The following is a 20,930-nucleotide window of genomic DNA, read 5'->3' on the forward strand; positions in this document are numbered from 1 at the left end:
GTCCAGTGACAGGAACATACAACACATGCTGGAACTTTGAAGCTGTGCTACTTGGTGATGCCATCTTTTGGCACAGAAGCTCCCTTTTGCCCATTATGAACAAATGAAATTTCTCATTTGTACCCAAGCTGATATTTATCCCTTGAGCAATAAAGTAGGTTTTGTCAATTTTATGTTGCCATGTCTTTTCGTTGTGGAGAATGTTTTGATGTATTACAGTTGTAACAACTCCTTAGTGGCTACAGAGCACCTCCAAACATCCTGAGGTTACAAAGAGCATGGAGAAATGGCGCTTTCTTTATCAGTTGGTTATTGCAAAACCACAGGCTGAGCATGCACTCCTCTCCCTAGTACCCAACAAATAGGGAAACTAACAATTGGCCATCTTTGAATTGATTCAGGTCAGTAGCTGATAAAGCTACACCACCAGATTTAACAAAAACTGTTGTAAAAACATATTTATTGTTTCCTTTACAAACGTTCATGTCCATATCACATTTTTGTTTTGAATTGCAGGCTTGCGTTCGTTGCTCCACTCTGAACTGCAGCTCTGGCTCTTCCAACTTGAAATTAGCCCATCAAGTAACCTCTGGAAAAGAAATTGATATTCCATAGCATTAACAAACATTGCCCTACTCAACAAGCTCAACCGTTTAACTTTCCTGAAGATCAGCATAACTGGAAATATCATATATATTCAACATGAAGCATCCATAATTTAATTCATATTCACCATTAGTCTCAGCTGAGCTCAAAGGAGAAACTAAAATCAAGGACTGCCAAGCACATCTGCTTGGCTGATAATTAGATTTGAATTGACTACCAGTTCCTGGAGACAAAGGTGGCCTTCGGCCATGTGCATGAATATGCTTTCTTTACATTCTCAGGGAATTGACTTGTATCCCATCACGTGTGAATAATCTTCATTCAGTAAATGTGTCTACATTGCTATAGTAAGATTCCAATACTCTGACACCGGATTGCTCAGAAATCCTGATGGCTTGGCCACTAATTAGCCCAGACTGAAACACACGAGTTGCACGTAAGCCAGTCCAGGATTGGAGAACAGAATACCAAAGGTTAAAAAAAGGCAAATAGGTTTGTGGCTGAAACCAGGGTTGGGGAATGCTTGCATTTTCCTTTAAACCACTCAGGTTTAATTGAAAATTTATTGCACTATTGTGTAACATGCTGAAAAAGTGAAATGAAAGTGCATTGGGTATACAACGGTCCAGAAAATCTGCAAGTCTAGTACTATCAAAGTTCCAAAAGTTCTAATTATTAGCTTTACTGTATTTTGTGCTGCAAAAGCCACACAGCAGAATTGCCTCTCTCCTTTATTTAGGATGGTTCAAAAGATATATCCAAATTTATCCTGGTCCAAGCTTTTTGCATCTACCATCGGGCAGGAGGCACAGAAGCCTTAACTATTTTCCTTCAACCACTCTGTCTTTGAACCATCCGACAAAACCCCAAACACTACAGTTTAGTAACACGATTACTTTGCACTTAAATGGACATGTTTTTCTTCATTCTAATTCTGTCCTCTCTAGCAAAAAATCTATAATTGACGTTTAGTTTGTTTTTCCTATAAATGTTGCTCATGCACACAGTGCCCACTTTATTAGGTACAGGTGTGAAAACCAGTTTGGTCTTCTGTTGCTGCAGCCCATCCACTTCAAGGTTCAATATGTTGTGTGTTCAGAGATGCTCTTCTGCACTCCACTGTTGTAACGCATGGTTATTTGAATTACTGTTGCCTTCCTGTCAGCATGAACCAATCTGGCCATTCTCCTTGGAACTCTCTCATTAACAAGGTGTTTTCACCCGTAGAACTAACACTGTCTGGATATTTTTCTTCTGTTTTTTTGTACTATTCACTGTAAACTCTAGTAACTGTTGTGCATGAAAATCCTAGGAGATAAGCAGTTTCTAAAATACTCAAACCACCCCATCTGGCACCAACAATTTATTTCAAACAAAGTCACAGTTCACATTTCCTCCCTGTTCTGATATTCAGTCTGAATAACAACTAAACCTCATGACCATGTCTGCACGTTTTTATGCAGAGCTGAGCCACATAACTAGCTAACTGGATATTTGTGTTAATGAGGTGTTCCTAATAAAGTGGCTACTGAGTGAGTGCTGTGCGTCTCTGCTGCTGCTACAGTAAGTTTATTATTGCACCTGTGCATACATGTACTTGTGCATGACAAAAAAATTACCTGGACGAGAAAGTGCCGAGTACCAGGAACGGGTAGCCAGAGGTAGTGGCGGAAGCAGATATGATAGTGGCATTTAAGACACAAACATGCTAGGGAAGGAGGGATATGGAGCATGTGCAGGCAGAAGAAATTCAGTTTAATTTTGCATCGTGATCAGTACATTGTGGACCATGTTCTATCATTTACTTCTTTGGAACAGATCAGGAAGCAAAGTGAAAGATGGAAGGTGGGGCATTCAACATACTAAATAAATCAAAACAAGGCATATGATCACTAATAGTTTTCCCTAACCCACCACACTTTCATAATAACCAATAGCAGAAATTAAATAACTTAAATCGTAGGCCATGGAACCCCTTGCATCTGTTCTACAATTCATTTGATCATGATACCTCAGAATTTTCCTGCAGTAACTCTTTAGCCCTCAATTCCTTCATTACATAAAATATCTATCAATCACCATCTCGAATTTAGTCAGCAATACAGCCCTCTGGAGGAGAATATTCCAGATTCACTGCCTTTGACAAAGAAATTTCTCATCTTTATCCTGAATGGCCAACTCCTTATTCTGAGACTAAATCTCATTATAGTTCCGTACCTCAACTGACCAATTCTGCAATACTTTATGTAAACAAGGTAGAACATAGTGACCATATAACTGTACCCCTTCTGATGCATCCAAACTTGACTCGAGCTCTGAGCTGCAGATACCTACCGCAGATGTGGTTGCATTAGGTCTCAATAGTTTCCATCTGTTCCCACTCACCTTGACTTGTTGGTATTTAATATAATCACTTATTTATGGTAGGTTTGTACATTCAGAAGGCCTTTAATGAAGTGCCACAAGAGATTATTAAGCAAAATGAGAATGCATGGTATTGGGTATAATATACCAGCATGAATTATAAAGACTGGTTAAATGCTACATAAAAAGGGATAAATGTTTATTTTTGGCTTAGGATGCTGTGACCAGTGAGGTATCATAAGGATCACTTCACAATCAACAATTTGAGTAAGGGAATATAGTGCACTGTATCCAATTTACTGACTATAGAAGACTTGGTATCAGAGTAAGCTGTAAGGATACAGTAAGGATTGGGGGTGGGGGGAGGTATATACAAAGATTCCCAATTCTGAGGATAAATGAATGGACAAGGACATGGAAGCTGGAAAATAGAAAATGTGAACATACACTTTTGTCCAAAAAAAAATTAAAAGCAGGATACTTTTTAAATGGTTGAATGGTGGTGGTGTACGGAAAGAATTAGGCATTCCTGCACATAAATCACTGAATGTTAACATACTCAGTAAGCAATTATGAAGGTGAAGTGCCTGTTGGCCTTGCTTTCAAAAGATATGACTAGCGTTTTAATTCAATTCTATCCCTCCCTGGAGAGATGATATCTGGAGTATCATATATAGATCTGATCTCCCTACCGAAAAATGCACCTGCATACAGGAAGTGCTACAAACATTCACCAGATTAGATGCTGGAATGGTCTGTTTCACACGCAAAGCAAACAAAGCAGGTTATCTCTAAAGGTAATCACACTGAAACATACAAAATTCTTAAGGACCAGAGGGTTCAATGTCATTACCATGGTATGATTGCACAATAAGATCTGGAGGTATTTCATCATATAGAAAGTAGAGAATAGAACATAGAATCATAGAAAATCTACAGCACATTACAGGCCTTTTGGCCACATTGTTGTGCCAACCAATTCTAGAAGCTGCCTAGAATTTTCCTAACACATAGCCCTCTATTTTTCTAAACTCCATGTACCTATTTAACAGTCTCTTAGAAGAATCTTTGGAGTATGAAGAGAATAATCAAATAAAGAAAAGGCAAGATTTTTGGATATTAAGGGAATCAAAGTGACGCTGAGGCAAAAATTAGCTATAATCTCACTGTATGAGAGATCGCATCGGGGGCAGGACTGCTTCTTATGCTCCTATTCTCTTCATCTAAAACTTTTTTTAAATCTCAATTCTCTCTTCCACGTCTCGCCCTGCAGTAACTACCTAGGTACACAACTAGGTCAAAGAACCTTAGTAAAGCTTATACAGTGGATTTTGGTGTTAATTGGCCAGTCACTTATTTGGGATACTGTGGTGCTTAATTGGGACAAGAGACTTTGCCAAACAGTTTCTAACTAGCGTCAGGCACGTGCACTTCTGCGGCCATTGGACACTACAATGTACTTAGAGCAAACGGCTTCTAAAATAGCATCAGTTGCTTGTGCTTGCACTTAAAACACTTTTGGCAATGAAAGTTGGCAAGAAACGGCCAGAAGTGAAAATAAAACGACTTCACATCTTGAACCAGTTAGGAACTATGAAGAATTTGAAGATATCGACAATCATCTTGAATGTTACAATGAAAATGAAGAGAATGCAATTGTCAATACCATTGTATGAAGGCAGTCCATTATCTATTCTTGGTGACTGCACTGATTTACAGTCAATCAAAAGAACACATCAGATGAATTCCCCTGTTGATAACTATTAGGAGCAGTAAGCAGCTGTATAGTACTGTAGCAGTATTGATAATGCTCTAATTTGTTCTGCATTTCATTTAACTACATAATTTGTTACTCAGTTAAACAGAATTTTTTTTATATACACTATTTCCACGATACTTCGGCTAACCGGGGCAGCCGCCAAATTGAGCCAAAATGTACTAGTCCCAATATGTCCCAATTAACCGGAATCCGCTATATTCTAAACAGCAACTTGAGAATAATTTTGTTAGGAGACGATAACTCACCTTTGTACAGATTTAGTAACAACCAGGAACTATATTTACATTATCTGGGTATACATACACTCAACTGGATCCTAGAAACTGGTCCTCAGGGTGCAGGGCATACATATTAATCCTTGTTCGTTGAGGACTGCTATATAGAACATAGAACACTGTAGCACAATACAGGCCCATTGGCCCAAGATGTTATGCCAACTTTTTAATCTACTCTAGGATCAATCTAACCCTTCCCTCCTATGTACTCTCCAGTTTTCTACCATTCATGTGCCTATCTGAGAGTTTCTTAAATGCCTTTACCCCCACCCCTGGTAGGGCATTCTATGCACCCACCACTCTCACGGTAAAGAACTTACTTCTGACACCCTCCCTATACTTTCCTGCAATCACCTTAAAATTATGCCCACTAGTATTAGGTATCTGCATCCCACAGAAAAAAGTCTCTGGCTATCCACTTGATCACTGACACTTACCATCTTGTACACCTTCATGAAGTCAGCTCTCATCCTCCTTTGCTCCAAAGGAAAAAACCCCTAGCTCAGCATGAGACATGCCCTCAAATCCAGGCAGCATCCTGGTTAATCTCCTCTGCACCCTCTCCAAAGTTTCCACATCCTTCCTATAATGAGGTGACCAGAACTGAACACAATATTCCAAGTGTGATCTAACCAGAGCTACAACATTGCCTTGCAGTTCTTGAACTCAATCCCCTAACTAATGAAGGTCAACAGACTATATGCCTTCTTAATCACACAATCAATTCATGCAGCAATTTTAAGGGATCTCTGGACATGGACCCCAAGATCCCTCTGTTCCTCCACACTGCCAAGAATCCTGCCAGTAACCCTCTCTTCCTTCAGGTTTGACCTTCCAGTGTCAATCACTTCACACTTCTCCAAATTGCCACTTCTCAGCTCAGCTCCTTATACCATCAGTTCACTGTAATCTATGACAAACTTCCACACTATCCACAATTCCACCAACCTTTGTGTCATCTATAAACTTCCTAACCCACCCTTCCAGTTCCTCATCCAAATCACTTATATACGTAAAAAAAATCACAAAGAGCAGGGGTTCCAGAACAGATCCCTGTGGAACACTATGGTGGCCAACCTCCAAGCCGAATATGTTCGATCTACAACCACCCTCTGCCTTCTGTGGGCAAGCCTATTCTGAATCCCTGGATCCCATGCCTCCTGATTTCATATAATTCTCATTTTCACAGTATATTACAGATGCGCTGTCCCCACTTGTGTTAGGCCTTTTCATACAAGACAGCTGAATAATTTCCCTTGAATGGAAATTGTCAAGCTCGAAACTATTAAGTTAAAATATAGTCAGACAATTTAAGAAACAAAATAGCAGTACTTAATATTCAGATCTAATGCAACATGGTCAGTATCTGTAACAGATTGGAATATTATTACTTACGGCAATTTCATTCTCATAAAGACTCTGGCCATGAAAAAGCTCAACAGGACACTGACGAAGCCAATGAAAAGAAGCAGGAATCTGTTCAGTTTTGGAATATTTGGTGCATTTGAGCGATCCAAGATTATAAATCCCAGACCTCCCATTGTAAACAGGAAACTAGAAGCAAGACCTTCCATGATGTATTGTCCATTCACTCTATATAAAAGTAAAAAGAAAACGACGTTAGTTCTGTGGTTCTAAATTAGAGAACGTGTACGAGGAACCACAAACACTGTAGCCACTCTGGCATTTTAGTAAAAGGACATCTATTTATTTATTTATTTTAATTTACTGAGATACAACGCAGAGTAAGCCCCTCTGGCTCTTTGAGCTGTGCTGCCCAGCAACCCCCGATTTAACTATAACCTCATCACGGGACAATTTACAATGATCAATTAACCTACCAACCAGTAGGTCTTTGGATTGTGGGAGGAAACCGGAGCACCCAGGAGAAACCCTTGCAGTCATGGGGAGAATGTACAAACTCCTTGCAGACAGCAGCAAGAATCGAGATAGATCCAATCCCAATTCTGATGATAAATATCACAATAAAGGTTAATTCCTCCTAATCACAATGTGTGCATAACCCAACACCTAATGCTAAAACACAATAAATCAGATAAACAAGTACACTCATTTATCTGATATTCATACATCTGGAACAGCAAAAATTTCTAAGAATACTAAGGAATTTCATATTTTTCACTAAAGACATTCATTTGAATGCAACACACCAGGTTGCAATGTAATTTTGATCATGCACAGCAGCCCACCCTCGGCCCCTAGCTGTGAAGAGGCATTGCCCTTTTGGCATTTTCAGTTAAGTGAATTCAGCTTAAGTGATGGGCTAGGCAACATGTAGAAGTCTACGCATAGCTTAAAATTCAATGCTTGAGCTTATTTATTTAAAATGTTGTGCAAAAAAGTGCGAGATGATTTTTTTAGCATATTTTTGTGTGCACACAAGAGCAAAGCAGCTGTTGGTTGATTAACAAGAACATTTGCTTTGAAGATTTGCCACTTCATGAACAGGTCCAATCATTCATTGGATTGTATTGCTGTATTTTATACTCAGGCTTGTGTTTAGCCTTTCACAGAACTGTAAAACATTGTTACTTAAGGAGAATTTACCCAAACATTTATGCATAGAGTACTAACATGGACGTGCAGTATATTTTTGAGCAATTCTCAAGCAGTCTGCACTTTCCATGTTTGATGGATGGCTGATAGTCTACTGTACAATAATAAACCATGACGAGATTATAAATCTCTCTCCCATTACACTGACTCGCATTAATAAATATTATTTGGTTAAATTCTGTAAGCCCCAGGTGTGTTTCAATTCTAAAAAGGAGCATTTTGATCTTGCACACCAATTTCTTAAAACTAAATTGACTGTTAAAGGAATACAAATAGCCAAACAAGATGTGTAGGCAAAACAACAGCGGAGACAAGAAATTAGCCAAATATTGATTCTGTAACAAGGTTTATATTTCTGATCCACGAAGAGCTGAGCACTACAAACAAAAATAGTGCAAGATTTGATCCATACCTTCAATTTATTTGCAAAAATTTAAGTTGAAGTAAAAACTTAATCTAAATAAGACATTCCCACAGAAAGGAAATCAGCCACTATCATTAGTTATCACAGAGAAATTTCAACAAGCCCGCTTTTATGTACAGAAAGTAGAACATGGCATAGTTTAATTCTAATGTGGTCGAGCCAGAAAAATCAACAAAGTCCCAACAATAAAATATAATTCAATACTAATGCCCACTTAGTACACAATTCAGAGAGTATTGAACATCTGTGGAACCACAGCACAGAGAAAAAACTGAGAGGAATCAAAGGGAAGCAAAATGACAATGGTAACTTATCCAGTCATACCTGTATGCTAAAAAGGCAACAGGCCTTTGGTGGCCATGTTCATCTGTCATCGACCCCACACTAGGAGGCTCCACAATCACATCGTAAATAATACCTACAAAAAAAAAATCACATGTAGCAGTAAATACGCCCTGTCCAGCTCCCAGTACACCTCCATTACCTTCTACTGTAAATGTTTCACCCAAAATAAGATCACTGGAAAGGGTTAAACCAGTCCCAACATTGACAATTTCAGGTCATGAAAATACCCTGCTCCTTGATCAACACCTTTCTACACATACCATATCTTTCATTCTGGGGTACAGAATACATGTACAACATAGGCTATTCACCCATTGATGGTGAAACAGCCAAGTCAAGTATTCCCCCAAGGAAAGATCTCCAATCTGAAACTTTAACCAGCTTCTCTTTCCATAGATGCTGCTTGACTGGCTGGGATTTTCCAGCATACTGTACTTGTTCTGTTAAATATCTCCCTCACGGTAGTTTCATGTACATGTATGCGGAATGGAAATGAATTATCAATCAATTTTCCCAGATTCAATGGCAAAGACAGGTTTTAGTAGAGACCTCCTCCGCAGAGGCATTGTTTAAGGCCGTAGGAGCCTGGAAATATTCTGGACTATCGCTGCCATGGTACCAATAACTGCAAGGTATCAAATTCAGGCTGATGACAAGTTGCTACCTAAAGCAGTTCAGCAGACTGTGTGGTAACAACGTAATAAATCTCAACGTGAAAATCAGAGATGCTAGAAACTTGAAACAGCAGCAGCAACTGCTGCAAGCATTCAGCAAGCCGGGGATATGTGGAAAAAGAAAATGTTAATATTTTAGCTCAATAATTCTACATCAGAATTGATTGTTCTTTTTAGGAACACTTCAACATTTCTTGAGCATAAAATATTACAGTAACTGAACACACCAGACAGTAGCAGTTCCCAATCCGTAACCAATGGGTACAAAATTACCAAGTGTTCTCTACGTAGGACCTGCAGTTTATGGTTAACTCTTGCAATTTTACAAGTTTGAAATCAAATTTAAAATTACTGATTAGGCATTAGCAACGAAAGTCCAATGTGACTGTTAAAACACCTTTCAAGAATAGAAATTGGTACAGGTTCAATTCAGAGTTAGAAATTGTCTCACGCACTCAAGAGTTTAACTTCAAGTGCATTTCCTAGCGAGGTCAGGCCTCAGCCCCAGAACTTCATAATATCTTTAGTACTGATACAAAGGACAAGAGACTATTTACTTAAAAAAAACAAAATAAACATCAGTCACTGATTGAATAAACAAATTATACCATTCATAGAACAGTTTTAATATAAAATTAGGATCTTGACAGGAGTATTGTTAACCAGAAAAGTTACGCCAAGCCACAAATGAAAATATTAGGACAGCTGACCAAAAGGTGACCACAGAAATTTTAAGAAACATCATATAGAGGCAGAGAGGTTTAGGAAGGGAATTTCAAAGCTGATGAGCCTTGGTGAAAACAATGTTACTGCATGCAATTAGAACAGGTTTAAAAATGAGGTGTCGTTTAGCTGGTGAGCAACATGATGGCATAGTAGCTCATGCTCTAGCCCCACAGCTCCAACCAGATTTGATCTTGAGCCTGGGTGCTGTCTGTGCACTCAGTTATTTTTGTGACTGTATGCATTTGCCTTGGATGCTCCAGTTTCCTCTCACATCTCTGGCTTCTACAAATTACCCTAATGTAGACTGATAGCGGGGTGTATGGGGCCTCCAAGGAGCGGTAGTACCTCTGGTGAAGGGGCTTGTCATGTCCATTCTGGGACAGCTCACTCACCTTTGGTCCCCACCGGGCACTCAGCTTTCACCTGTGGCTCCAAGTAACTGTTTGTATACACGACAATGGTCACACCCCGGTACGTCGCTTCGGCAGGTCAGGGTAGCTGGTGGCCTCATACCCGGGTGAGATAGGGACATCATCTTCTTACTCTGACCTCATCTTTTTTTCTGCAGTCCTGATTAAGGGCTTCGGCTCAAAACGCCGACTGTGTACTCCATAGATGCTGCCTGGCCTGCTGAGTTCCTCCGGCATCAAGGAGAGTGAAGGGCTAGGGTTAAGGTTAGGCAGAAGACGTCATAGTCACCCACTGCAACCAAGGAAGACCCCAGTTTGTGATGCCTGTTCGTATAGCTGGACCCTCGTAGGATCTTATACATTTCAGTAGATCAGCCCTATTCCTCTAAACTCCAAAGTCTGCAAGTTCAGAAAGAGGGAGTGAAAGAGCCGAATACCTTGGTCAGCTTGCATCTAACCTGGACGAGAGCGAGTGTGGATGTGAGGGAGAGAGAGATAAGAGGAGGTGGAGAGGAAAGGGGAGGAGGTCAGCAGGGGAAGGTAAGGCCGAGACTGGGGCACTCACCGCCGGTGATCAGGAAGTAGGAGATGATGACTAAGGCGTAGACGGTCATGGCAGACGGCATGTGGAGCCATCCCGGCTTCTTCAGCTTCACGTTGGGACACTCCAGCAGCGCAAACGGCAGGCTGAACACCGCCTCCATGGCCAACCATCAACCCCAGCCGCGACGTGTCCCGGAAACATCACCGATCACTTCCGGCGCACGGCGCCACGTCTCCCACTGCAAGTCCTGGTCACGTGGTCCCGTGGCGTCATTGGCATTCTGGCGACGAGCTGGGGGTCGGAGTTCAGGTCGAAGCGGGTGGTAAAGGTCACTGAGATGGGTGGACAGGAGTGTCAGTGAACTAGTCAGGGTCAACAGGGTGGTGGTCTGTACAAACTACAAATGGCCAGACAAGACTACTAGCGGGTCGTTGATTGGGCTCGACACCAATGTTAGTAGTCAAGATCAATGATCCCAGTCTGAGACTGAAGGTCAGTAAATGAGGTTACTGGTTAAGGTCAACTTAACCATACTAACTGTTATAGTTAGTAGCATCACACACAGAGTGCTGGAGGAACTCAGTGAGTCGACCACATCTATGGACAAGAACGAAGTCAACGTTTCGGGCTGAGACCCATCAGTAAGCTAGAGGAAAAAAGCTGAGGAGTAGATTTAAACGGTGGGGGGAGGGCAGAGAGAAACACCAGGTAATAGGTTAAACTGGGTGGGGGAGGGGTGAAGTAAGAGCTGGGAAGTTGATTGGTGAGAGAGATACAGGACTGGAGAGGGGGCAGAAAGCCATGGAAGAAAGAAAAGGGGGAGGAGCACCTGAGGAAGGTGATGGGTGGGCAAGAAGATAAGGTGAGATAGGGAGAAGGGGATGGTAAGTACTGAAGGGGTGGGAGGCATTACCAGAAGTCTGAGAAGTTGATGTTCATGCCATCAGGTTGGAGGCTACCCAGACGGAAAGCAAAGTATTGTTCCTCCAACTTGAGTATGGCTTCATCACGACAGTGGAGGAGGGCATGGATGGACATATCAGAATGGGAAGTGGAATTAAAGTGGGCAGCTACTGGGAGATCCCACTTCTGGTGGATGGAGCATAGGTAGCCTCCAACCTGATGGCATGAACATCGATTTCTCAAACATCTGGTGATGCCCCCCCCCCCACCCTGTCCTTCACCGTTCCCCATCCCCTTCTCCCTATCTCACTTTATCCTTGCCCACCCATTGCCTTTCCCCGGTGCTCCACCCCCATTTTCTTTCTTCCATGGCCTTCTGTCCTCTCCAATCAGACTCCCCCCCCCCCTTCTCCACCCTGTATCTCTTTCACCAATCAACTTCCCAACTCTTTACTTAAGGTTTCACCTATCACCCTGTGTTTCTCTTCCCAACCATCTGCAAATTTTCTCTTGTTGTAGTTAGTAGGATCAGTAGTTAGAGTTAATGGTCTGCATCAATGGTTTAAGTCACTGCAAAAACTCAAAAATCTGCAGTTGCTGGAAATTCAAAGCAACACACACAAAATGCTAGAGGAACTTAGCAGGCCAGGCAGCATCTATGGAAAAGAGTAAACAGTCTGATCAGTCTTGATGAAGGGTTATGGCCTAAAACATCAACCGTTTATTCTTTTTCATAGATGTTACCTCATTTAAGTTGCTGGTTGGGGACAATGGTTAGGGTCAGTCAAATTACTTGGCAAAAAAAAGGTATCCAGTAAGAAACAGGAGCAGGAGTAGGCCATCTGGCCCATTGAGTCTGCTCCGCCATTCAATCAGATCATGGTTGATCTGGCCATGGACTCAACTCCACCTACCTGCCTTTTCCCCATAACCCTTAATTCCCCTACTATGCAAAAATCTATCCAACCTTGTCTTAAATATATTTAATGAGGTAGTCTCCACTGCTTCATTGGGCAGAGAATTCCAGATTCACCACTCTCTGGGAAAAGCGATTCCTCCTCAACTCTATCCTAAATTTGCTCCCCCAAATCTTGAGGCACTGTCCTGTAGTTCTAGTCTCACCTACTAGTGGAAACAACTTAACTGCCTCTATCTTATCTATCCCTTTCATAATTGTATAAGTTTCTATATCTCCTCTCATCCTGCTGAATTTCAGCGAGTACAAACCCAGGAAACTCAATCTCTCCTCATAGTCTAACCCCCTCATCTCTGGAATCAACCTAGTGAACCTCCCCTTCACCACCTCCAAAACCAGTATATCCTTCCTCAAGTAAGGAGACCAGAACTGCACACAGTACTCCAGGTGCGGCCTCACCAGTACCCTGTACAGTTGCAGCATATCCTCCCTGCTCTTAAATTCAATCCCTCTTGTAATGAAGGCCAGCATTCCATTTGCCCTCTTGACAGCCTGCTGCACCTGCAAACCAACCTTTCGTGATTCATGCACACGCACTCTTTCTGCACAGCAGCAAGCTGCAATCTCTTACTATTTAAATAATAACTTGATCTTACATTTTTCGTCCCAAAGTACATGACCTCGCATTTACCAACATTGTATTCCATCTGCCAGATGCTTTGTGTATGCTTTGGAACTTCAGGAGGATTTCTTGTTCAATTGAAGTGAAAGCAAATATTCAGATTGTAGCCAAGTGGAAGAGGATTGGTTGAATTCAAGCTGTTTTCAGATCCACTCTTAGCCACAAGTTGAAGAGTTGTTGAGTCATGTCATGGCACAATTTGAAGTACCTTCCTGCCACTCGCTTTAATGCTATATAGATGGTTTTCACCACGTGTACAGTACTGGAATGTGGAATTCCATTAATACTTGTGTATTGTTGTAGATGAAAATATTCAACTACATGGTGTTATTTTGTGTAGAGGATGTTCTCCTCTCTCAATATTATAAGCATTTTAAGGAATTCTAACCCTGAATCAGACCCTGTCTTCAAATGTTGGCCAACCTGTCCCTCATTTCTCCTCCTCCAACAATTTACCCACCTATGATGTCAGACTTATTGTCCTGTAGTTACTTTAACACCAGCTTCTACGCTTTTGTAAATATACAGAGTAGAGTTTATTAATATTAAGTTTTGTTGGGGTTATACTTTGAGCTACCACTTAAATGTGCATTCATCAGCCTACCTGATGAATAGTGGTCTAAACTGCTTGAGTTCCTATCAACTGGGTTACCATGACAACCATTCTCAGTCTTTACCTAGTAGTTCAACAGCTAAAGGTACACTTTGGATCCTAAAATCTTCTTACAGGAGTACAGTATTCACAGAAACTTAGTCTAGGAAATAGATTTTGTGTTCACATCCCCAGAATATACACTCAGCAGCCACTTTATTACGCACCTCCTGCACCTAATAAAGTGACTATTGAGGGTATGTTCATGGTCTTCTGCTGTAGCCCATCCACTTCAAGGCCCGTCATTTTGTGCATTGAGAGATGCTCTTCTGCACATCACTGTTGCAAAACCCAACAGCATGAATGGCAGCAATGCTTCACTACCTGAGGCTGAGGGTAGTGGACACCAACAGAATCAACAAACTCATTCGTAAGGCCAGTGATGATGTGGGGGTGGAACTGGACTCTCTGACGGTGGTGTCTAAAAAGAAGATGCTGTCCAAGTTGCATGCCATCTTGGACAATGACTCCCATCCACTCCATAATGTACTGGTTAGGCACAGGAGTACGTTCAGCCAGAGACTCATTCCACCAAGATGCAAAACTGAGCGTCATAGGAAGTCATTCCTGCCTGTGGCCATCAAACTGTACCGCTCCTCCCTCAGAGTGTCAGACACCCTGAGCCAATAGGCTGGTCCTGGACTTATTTCCACTTGGAATAATTTACTTATTATTTAATTATTTATGGTTTTATATTGCTATATTTCGACACTATTCTTGGTTGGTGCAACTGTAACGAAACCCAATTTCCCTTGGGATCAATAAAGTATGTCTGTCTGTCTGACTACCAGATGAACCCAACGCTTTCTATGCCCACTTTGAAAGGGAGAATATCACTACAGCTGTGAAGATCCCTGCTGCACCCGGCGACCCTGTGAACTCTGTCTCTGAGGCCAATGTTAGGCAGTCTTTCAGGAGGGTGAACCCTTGAAAGGCAGAAGGCCCTGATGGTGTACCTGGTAAGGCTCTGAAAACCTGTGCCAACCAACTGGCAGGAGTATTCAAGGACATTTCAACCTCTCACTGCTAAGGTAAGAAGTTCCCACCTGCTTCAAAAGGCAACAATTATACCAGTGCCTAAGAAGAGTAGTGTGAGCTGCCTTAATGACTATCACCCGGTAGCACTCACATTGACAGTGATGAAATGCTTTGAGAGGTTGGTTATGACTAGACTGAACTCCTGCCTCAGCAAGGACCTGGACCCATTACAACTCACCTATCACCACAATAGGTCAACGGCTGACACAATCTCCATGGCTCTTCATGTGGCTTTAGATCACCTGGACAACACAAACACCTACATTAGGATGTTGCTCATTAACTATAGCTCAGCATTTAACACCATCATTCCCACAGCCCTGATCAATAAACTACAGAACCTGAGCCTCTGTGCCTCCCTCTGCAATTGGATCCTCAACTTCCTAACCGGAAAACCACAATCTGAGCGGATTGGTGATAACATATCCTCCTCACCTACGATCAACACTGGTGCACCTCAGGGGTGTGTGCTTAGCCCACTGCTCTACTCCCTCTATATCCATGACTGTGTGGCTAGGCATAGCTCAAATTCCATCTATAAATTTGCTGACGATACAACCATTGTTGGTAGAATCTCAGATGGAGATGAGAGGAGATACAGGAATAAGATGTACCAGCTAGGTGAGTGGTGTCGCAGCAACAACCTTGCACTCAATGTCAGTAAGACAGAAGAGTTGAGTGTGGTCTTCAGGAAGGGTAAAACAAGGGAACACGAACCAAACCTCATAGAGGATCACAGCAATTTCCTCGGTGTCAAGATCTCTGAGAACCTAACCTGGTTCCAACATAGCAATGCAGCTATAACGAAGGCAAGACAGCAGCTATATTTCATTAGGAGTTTGAAAAGATTTGGTTCGTCACCTAAAACACTCAAAAACCTCTATAAATGTACCGTGGAGAGCATTCTGACAGGCAGCATCACTGTCTGACATGAGCAGGGAGAGGACTACTGCACAGGACCAAAAGAAGCTACAGAAAGTTGTATGAATTTGGGTACTAGCCTCTGTAGTATCCAAGACATCTTCAAGGAGCAGTGCCTCAGAAAGGCAGCATCCATTATTAAGGACCTCCATCACCTGGGGCATGCCCTCTTCTCATAGTTACTGTCAGGTAGGAGGTACAGAAGCCTGAAGGCACACACTCAGCTTCTTCCTCACCATCTCGTTCCTCAATGGGCATTGAACACATGAACACTATGTCACCCTTTTTATATGATTTCTGTTTTTGCACTATTTTAAATCTAACTATTTAATATACATATATTTTTTATTTCTATATTATGTATTGCATTGAACTGCTGCTGCTAAGTTAACCAATTTCATGACACATACCGGTGATAATAAACCTGATTCTGATGTTGCCTTCAAATTTGCTTGAAGCAGTCTGACCACTCTTCTCTGACCTCTCTCGTTAACAAGGCATTTTCGCCCACAGAGCTGATGCTCACTGTATTTTGTTTTTTGCACCATTCTCTGTAAACTCTAGAGACTGTTGTACATGAAAATCCCTGGAGATCAGTATAGTTTCTGAGATACTCAGACTGCTTTGAGTTTCTGCGTACTCTGACACCGACTGTCAAAGTCACATCAGGCTGAGATCGGCCCAGTACATCAGTTGTTTATTCCCCTCCATAGATACTGCCTGATTTCATGAGTTCCTCCACCATTTGTGAGAAAGCTGGGAAGTACAATCTGGACCAAATGCCTGCACTAAATATTTGGCGTTGGTCAGAGATCCATGCAGAAATTATAATTAAGTACACAGGGAAAACAAGAAAGTTTGCTTAAAAAAAATCGCCGTCACGACAGCGTCCCGATGACTCCACTCAGAGTTAAGGGCTTTCTTCTTCACACAGGAAGAGTTTGTATAGCAGTGAGACAACATTTATTTTTAAAAGTACTGAGGTTAGTAATGGGGAGGGATGGTTTTTGATTGTTGTAGAATCTCTTGGTGGTTTTTAGTAAACATTGTACACGGTTAATACACAAAATGCTGGAGGAACTCAGCAGGCCAGGCAGCATCTATGGAAAAGAGTAAAGAGTCAACGTTTCGGGCCAAAACCCATTGTGCACAGTTAACTCTAGAAAACGCCTGTGTTCTGAAGCTAACTGAAGTATCATCTTAAACATTTCCATCACCATCTGGTATGCACAGAAAGAGGCTGCAAATGGTTATAGGCTCAGCACCGGCACAATACTCCCCACCATGAGGACATCTTCAAAAGATGGTGCCTCAAAAAGGCAGCATCCATCATTAGGGACCCTCACTATATGGGACGTGGTCTCCATCAGGGAAGAGGTACAAAACCCTGAAGACCTACATTCTACATTTTGGGAACAGCTTCTTTCCCTCTTTCTCTGGTGTTTCTGAACCGCCCATGAACCCATGAATACTACCTTGCTATTCCTCTTTTGCAGTATTTATTTACTGTTCATTTTAATTTTTAATGTCTTGCGCTGCACTGCTGTCCCAAAACAACACATTTCACAATCCATGTCGGAGATGATAAACCTGATTTTGATTCCAGTTCTGGGAAATCTGGGACGCCTACGTTTCAACTTGTCCATGCAACCAAGCTAATCCAATTTTCCTGCATTTGTCTCACCTCCCTCCAAACCATTCCTATGCATGTACCTGACTAAATGTAACTTTCAGACATCTGGCAGTCCACCTACGCCCATCCCAATCCCTAATCCCTCATTGTTACTCCTTATCTGATCATCCCCTTTGGCTTCCTGACTCAACCACTAATCAGCCCAAATGCCTGATCCACAGTGTTTGACCTTTGCCCTGTTGAGTGTACATCCCCAATCCCATGTTCCCACAGGTTTCTCCTAGGAGACCCACCTGGAATCAGCCCCAGGCTCACCAAGTCTTCTGAGTTGGACTTTGGCCTCACCGGCTGTCCTCGGGGTGAGCCCTCCCAAAAAATTTTCTTGTCCTGCCAACCTGTAACTGTTGACGATTCCTACAAGGTTTTTGTCTGATACTCTCTGCAGATACCCAACCCATGTGAAATTTCCCGGCTTTACGCCTGTTTCCAGAATTTGCAAATTTCTATTTTCTATGCCAACGATAGTTGCCATAACTGGGTAATAGTTTTACACCCTGATTTCTGCAGTGTAATTTTTGTGATCTTTCCTCACTTTTAAATGGAGGAATAAACTTCAGCTGCCTGTTCATTTTGCCCGACATCCACAGTAAAGTACACTCTATTGCACTTCGTTGTCTCCTTACGTTTGTGTGCTGCCTACCAGTGATCGTTGAACTCAGAAGGCAAATTTGTCCAACCCTTCTGATCGAGCTGTGAGCTGGTAGGAATGACCAACCATGATCAGTTACACCGCTGTCGATTAGGCAATTTCAGTTTATGAAAGGTGGATAGATACACCACAACCTGCAGAGAAACCTACCCAATACTGTAAACACATGCCAGGTAGGCAGAGCCTCACCTGTTTCAGTGTTGCTATGGTTGCACTCAGTAACTGGCTGTACCTGCGCCCACGGTCCATTTGCTTCCGAGAAAGGAGGAGGGGAAAATCCAAGCATCGGCTTTGCTTACAGGCTGGCCTTCGATGACATTTTGGTGATCTCAGTTAAATATTAAACAGCAATTTCAACATTTTACCTTCCTTTGGCAAGAAGAGGGACTGCTCACATACAACAATGGTAAGCGGAGTATCTGTGTTACATATCAAAAATGTCTGTCTCCTGCTGAGGACTATTTTTATCTGCAGGTGTTCTGACTATTTCTTTCGCTGTGTGCAGAAAGCAGTAGATTTTCTAGGAAAGTTGAAGCAGGTTGCAGTAAAGTTGGGAACAGGTACTGTGCTGTAGTTTAGTCTTTCTCAAAGCTTAACAGAAAATAATTCACTGGCATGAACCACCAATATAAAGTTTAAGGAAGCAAATTCCTCTTCAGCCACCATGTACATAAAAAGCGAGCTGAAGCCTGGCTGAGAAAACATAGCTTACGGAAACAAAGCTACTGTTTCTCAGACCTTTCTGCCTCGGACTCGGGGATTAAGGAGTCCGCACGGATCAGCCAATATCTCAAAAACACGGACTAGTGAGAGTTTACTGATTCTTGTTTTAACCCAGAAATATTAAACACAACTGTTACTTTTACATTGTTTTATTGCTTGAAGAATTGCTTCCTGAGCTGTTGCTTTATGTTGGGAGCGATTTCCACCGTCACCAAGACTTAGTCCAAGTGAGTTTTCTTTCAGACTGTCTGATTGTTAGAACAGCCATATTCAACCCTAAATCTGTTTCGGGTAGGAACTGTAGGTAAGTTGTTTTGTTCGCTAACCCCTGGAGACATCGGTGTTTCTCGGAGCAGTTCCCCTCCCCCACAACATGGCCCATTTGAGATCAGGCGGGGCACAGATTGACGCGGAGATCTGAGCAGTATCACTTGGTATCTTATTACAAAGCCAAAGGAGAGGTCTGGAGATGGAATTTTTACTTGAAATCTACTTTCCATTTGATTAGATTTTGATTTAAAAAAGAACAATAAAAAGTGTTTAAAATTGTGGATTCAAATCATATCACAAATGTAAACATGGTTAAAAGCAGGAAGCCTCATTGTCAAGTATACCATTGCAACCTAGAGAAAGAGGATCAATCTGATCCTCCTCTTTCTTTCCACATTTCATTTTCCTTTCTACTTTGAACTTTTTTTGGCTGCATAAATTCAGTTCAAAGTAAACATTATTATCAAAATACATATGTGTCACCATATACAACCTTGAGATTCATTTCCTTCTGGGCATACTCAGCAAATCTATAGAATAGTAACTATGAAAGATCAACCAGAGTGTAGAAGACAACCTGAACTATGCAAATGCAAATATAAATAAATAACAAGAACATGAGATAAAGAGTCCCTAAAGTGAAATCATTGGTTGTGGGAACATTTCAGTGTTGGGGCAAGTGAGTGTCGTGATCCCCTTTTATTCAAGAGCCTGATGATTGAGGGGCAGTGACTATTCTTGAACCTTGTGGTGTGAGTCCTTCTACCTGATGGCAGCAGCGAGAAGGGAGCATGGCCTGGGTAGTGGGGGTCCTGATGACGGATGCTGCTTTCCTACAACAGTGTTTCAGGTAGATGCGCTCAATGGTTGGGAGGGCTTTACCCCCGATGCACTGGGCCGAATCCACTACCTTTTGTAGGGTTTTCCACTCAGAGGCATTGGTGTTTCTAATCAGCTTCGATTGCAGAAATGAAAATATTTGTATATGGTCACAGAATTGGGAGGATGTGGTTGCACTGGGGATGTTCGCTAGGATGCAGCCTGGGCTGGAAGACATTAGTAATGGAGAGATCTGATAGGTCGGGCTTGTTTTCCCAGGAGCAGGGGTGGTTGATCTGAGGCATAGTTAAGGTAGATAGTAAGAAGTATTTTTTCACGTGGCAGGGGTATCAAAAACAAGAGTGGAGAAGTATTCTACACAGAGAGAGGTCGTAGATATCTATTGACAGAGGAGTTGGTGGAATCAAATATAAACACTAAGTTTAAGAGGAATTTAGACAGGCTCTCAAACAGGCAACGCATATGAGGATATAGACATAATCCAGGCAAAACAGGTTACTGTAGATTGGTATAAAGGTCTACATAGGTGTGTTGGGAAGAAGGTTTGTTCTTGTGCTGTATAGATATGACTCTACACTTCTATACTTCAAACTAAAGAGTTTAAATGTAGTTAAGCTGATGAATATTGAACCTTCTTCATACTTTATCACAAAGTAAATGATCAAAAAGTTATGAATTTTCAAGACAGTGTAGAAACATGGGAGATCAAGGGGTATAAAAAGTGCTATCTCCCTTTGGGGCCAGATTGTCAGCCAAATGAAAATAGCAGCTGCTGGAATAAGGGTAACAAGCAGAACCAAAACAAGAGTTTCATTCACTGTGTTCTTTCCATTAAAGTTCCTTTGGACTGCAAAAACACACAATTTAGGCAGAGGTGATTGGGAGCGGGTGTCTGAAAGAAGAGTGTCCTCATTAACA

The 20,930-nt window shown here is 41.8% G+C and overlaps 2 protein-coding genes across 2 annotated transcripts in view; one reads left to right on the forward strand and one right to left on the reverse strand.

The window, feature by feature from the left end:
• Nucleotides 1–443: 443 nt before the first annotated feature.
• Nucleotides 444–10,938, reverse strand: ostc (oligosaccharyltransferase complex subunit). Its single transcript, XM_073065004.1, has 4 exons — nucleotides 10,747–10,938; nucleotides 8,351–8,444; nucleotides 6,421–6,618; nucleotides 444–589 (listed from the first exon to the last, which is right to left on the reverse strand). Exons 1-4 carry the CDS (start codon nucleotides 10,883–10,885, stop codon nucleotides 571–573), a joined length of 450 nt encoding a protein of 149 aa, XP_072921105.1. The 5' UTR covers nucleotides 10,886–10,938; the 3' UTR covers nucleotides 444–570.
• Nucleotides 10,939–18,430: 7,492 nt separating this feature from the next.
• LOC140738030 (vesicle-associated membrane protein 8) overlaps nucleotides 18,431–20,930 on the forward strand; it is a 222,167-nt gene continuing 219,667 nt past the window's right edge. Inside the window, exon 1 of the mRNA XM_073065006.1 lies at nucleotides 18,431–18,585. Within this exon, the coding sequence (XP_072921107.1) occupies nucleotides 18,583–18,585 (3 nt within the window). The 5' untranslated portion in view covers nucleotides 18,431–18,582. The remainder of the gene's footprint in view (nucleotides 18,586–20,930) is intronic.

The sequence above is a fragment of the Hemitrygon akajei genome, chromosome 13, assembly GCF_048418815.1.
Source record: "Hemitrygon akajei chromosome 13, sHemAka1.3, whole genome shotgun sequence".
Lineage (NCBI taxonomy): Eukaryota > Metazoa > Chordata > Chondrichthyes > Myliobatiformes > Dasyatidae > Hemitrygon > Hemitrygon akajei.

Bases quoted from the DNA above. Each gene is read 5' to 3' on its own strand.
- ostc (XM_073065004.1), bottom strand. From the start codon at position 10,885: ATGGAGGCGGTGTTCAGCCTGCCGTTTGCGCTGCTGGAGTGTCCCAAC. The intron at 8,445-10,746 runs GTGAGTGCCCCA...TTTTTTTTGTAG, and splicing joins CTACTTCCTGATCACCGGCG to GTATTATTTACGATGTGATT. The intron at 6,619-8,350 runs GTATGACTGGAT...ACTTTTATATAG, and splicing joins GTTGCCTTTTTAGCATACAG to AGTGAATGGACAATACATCA.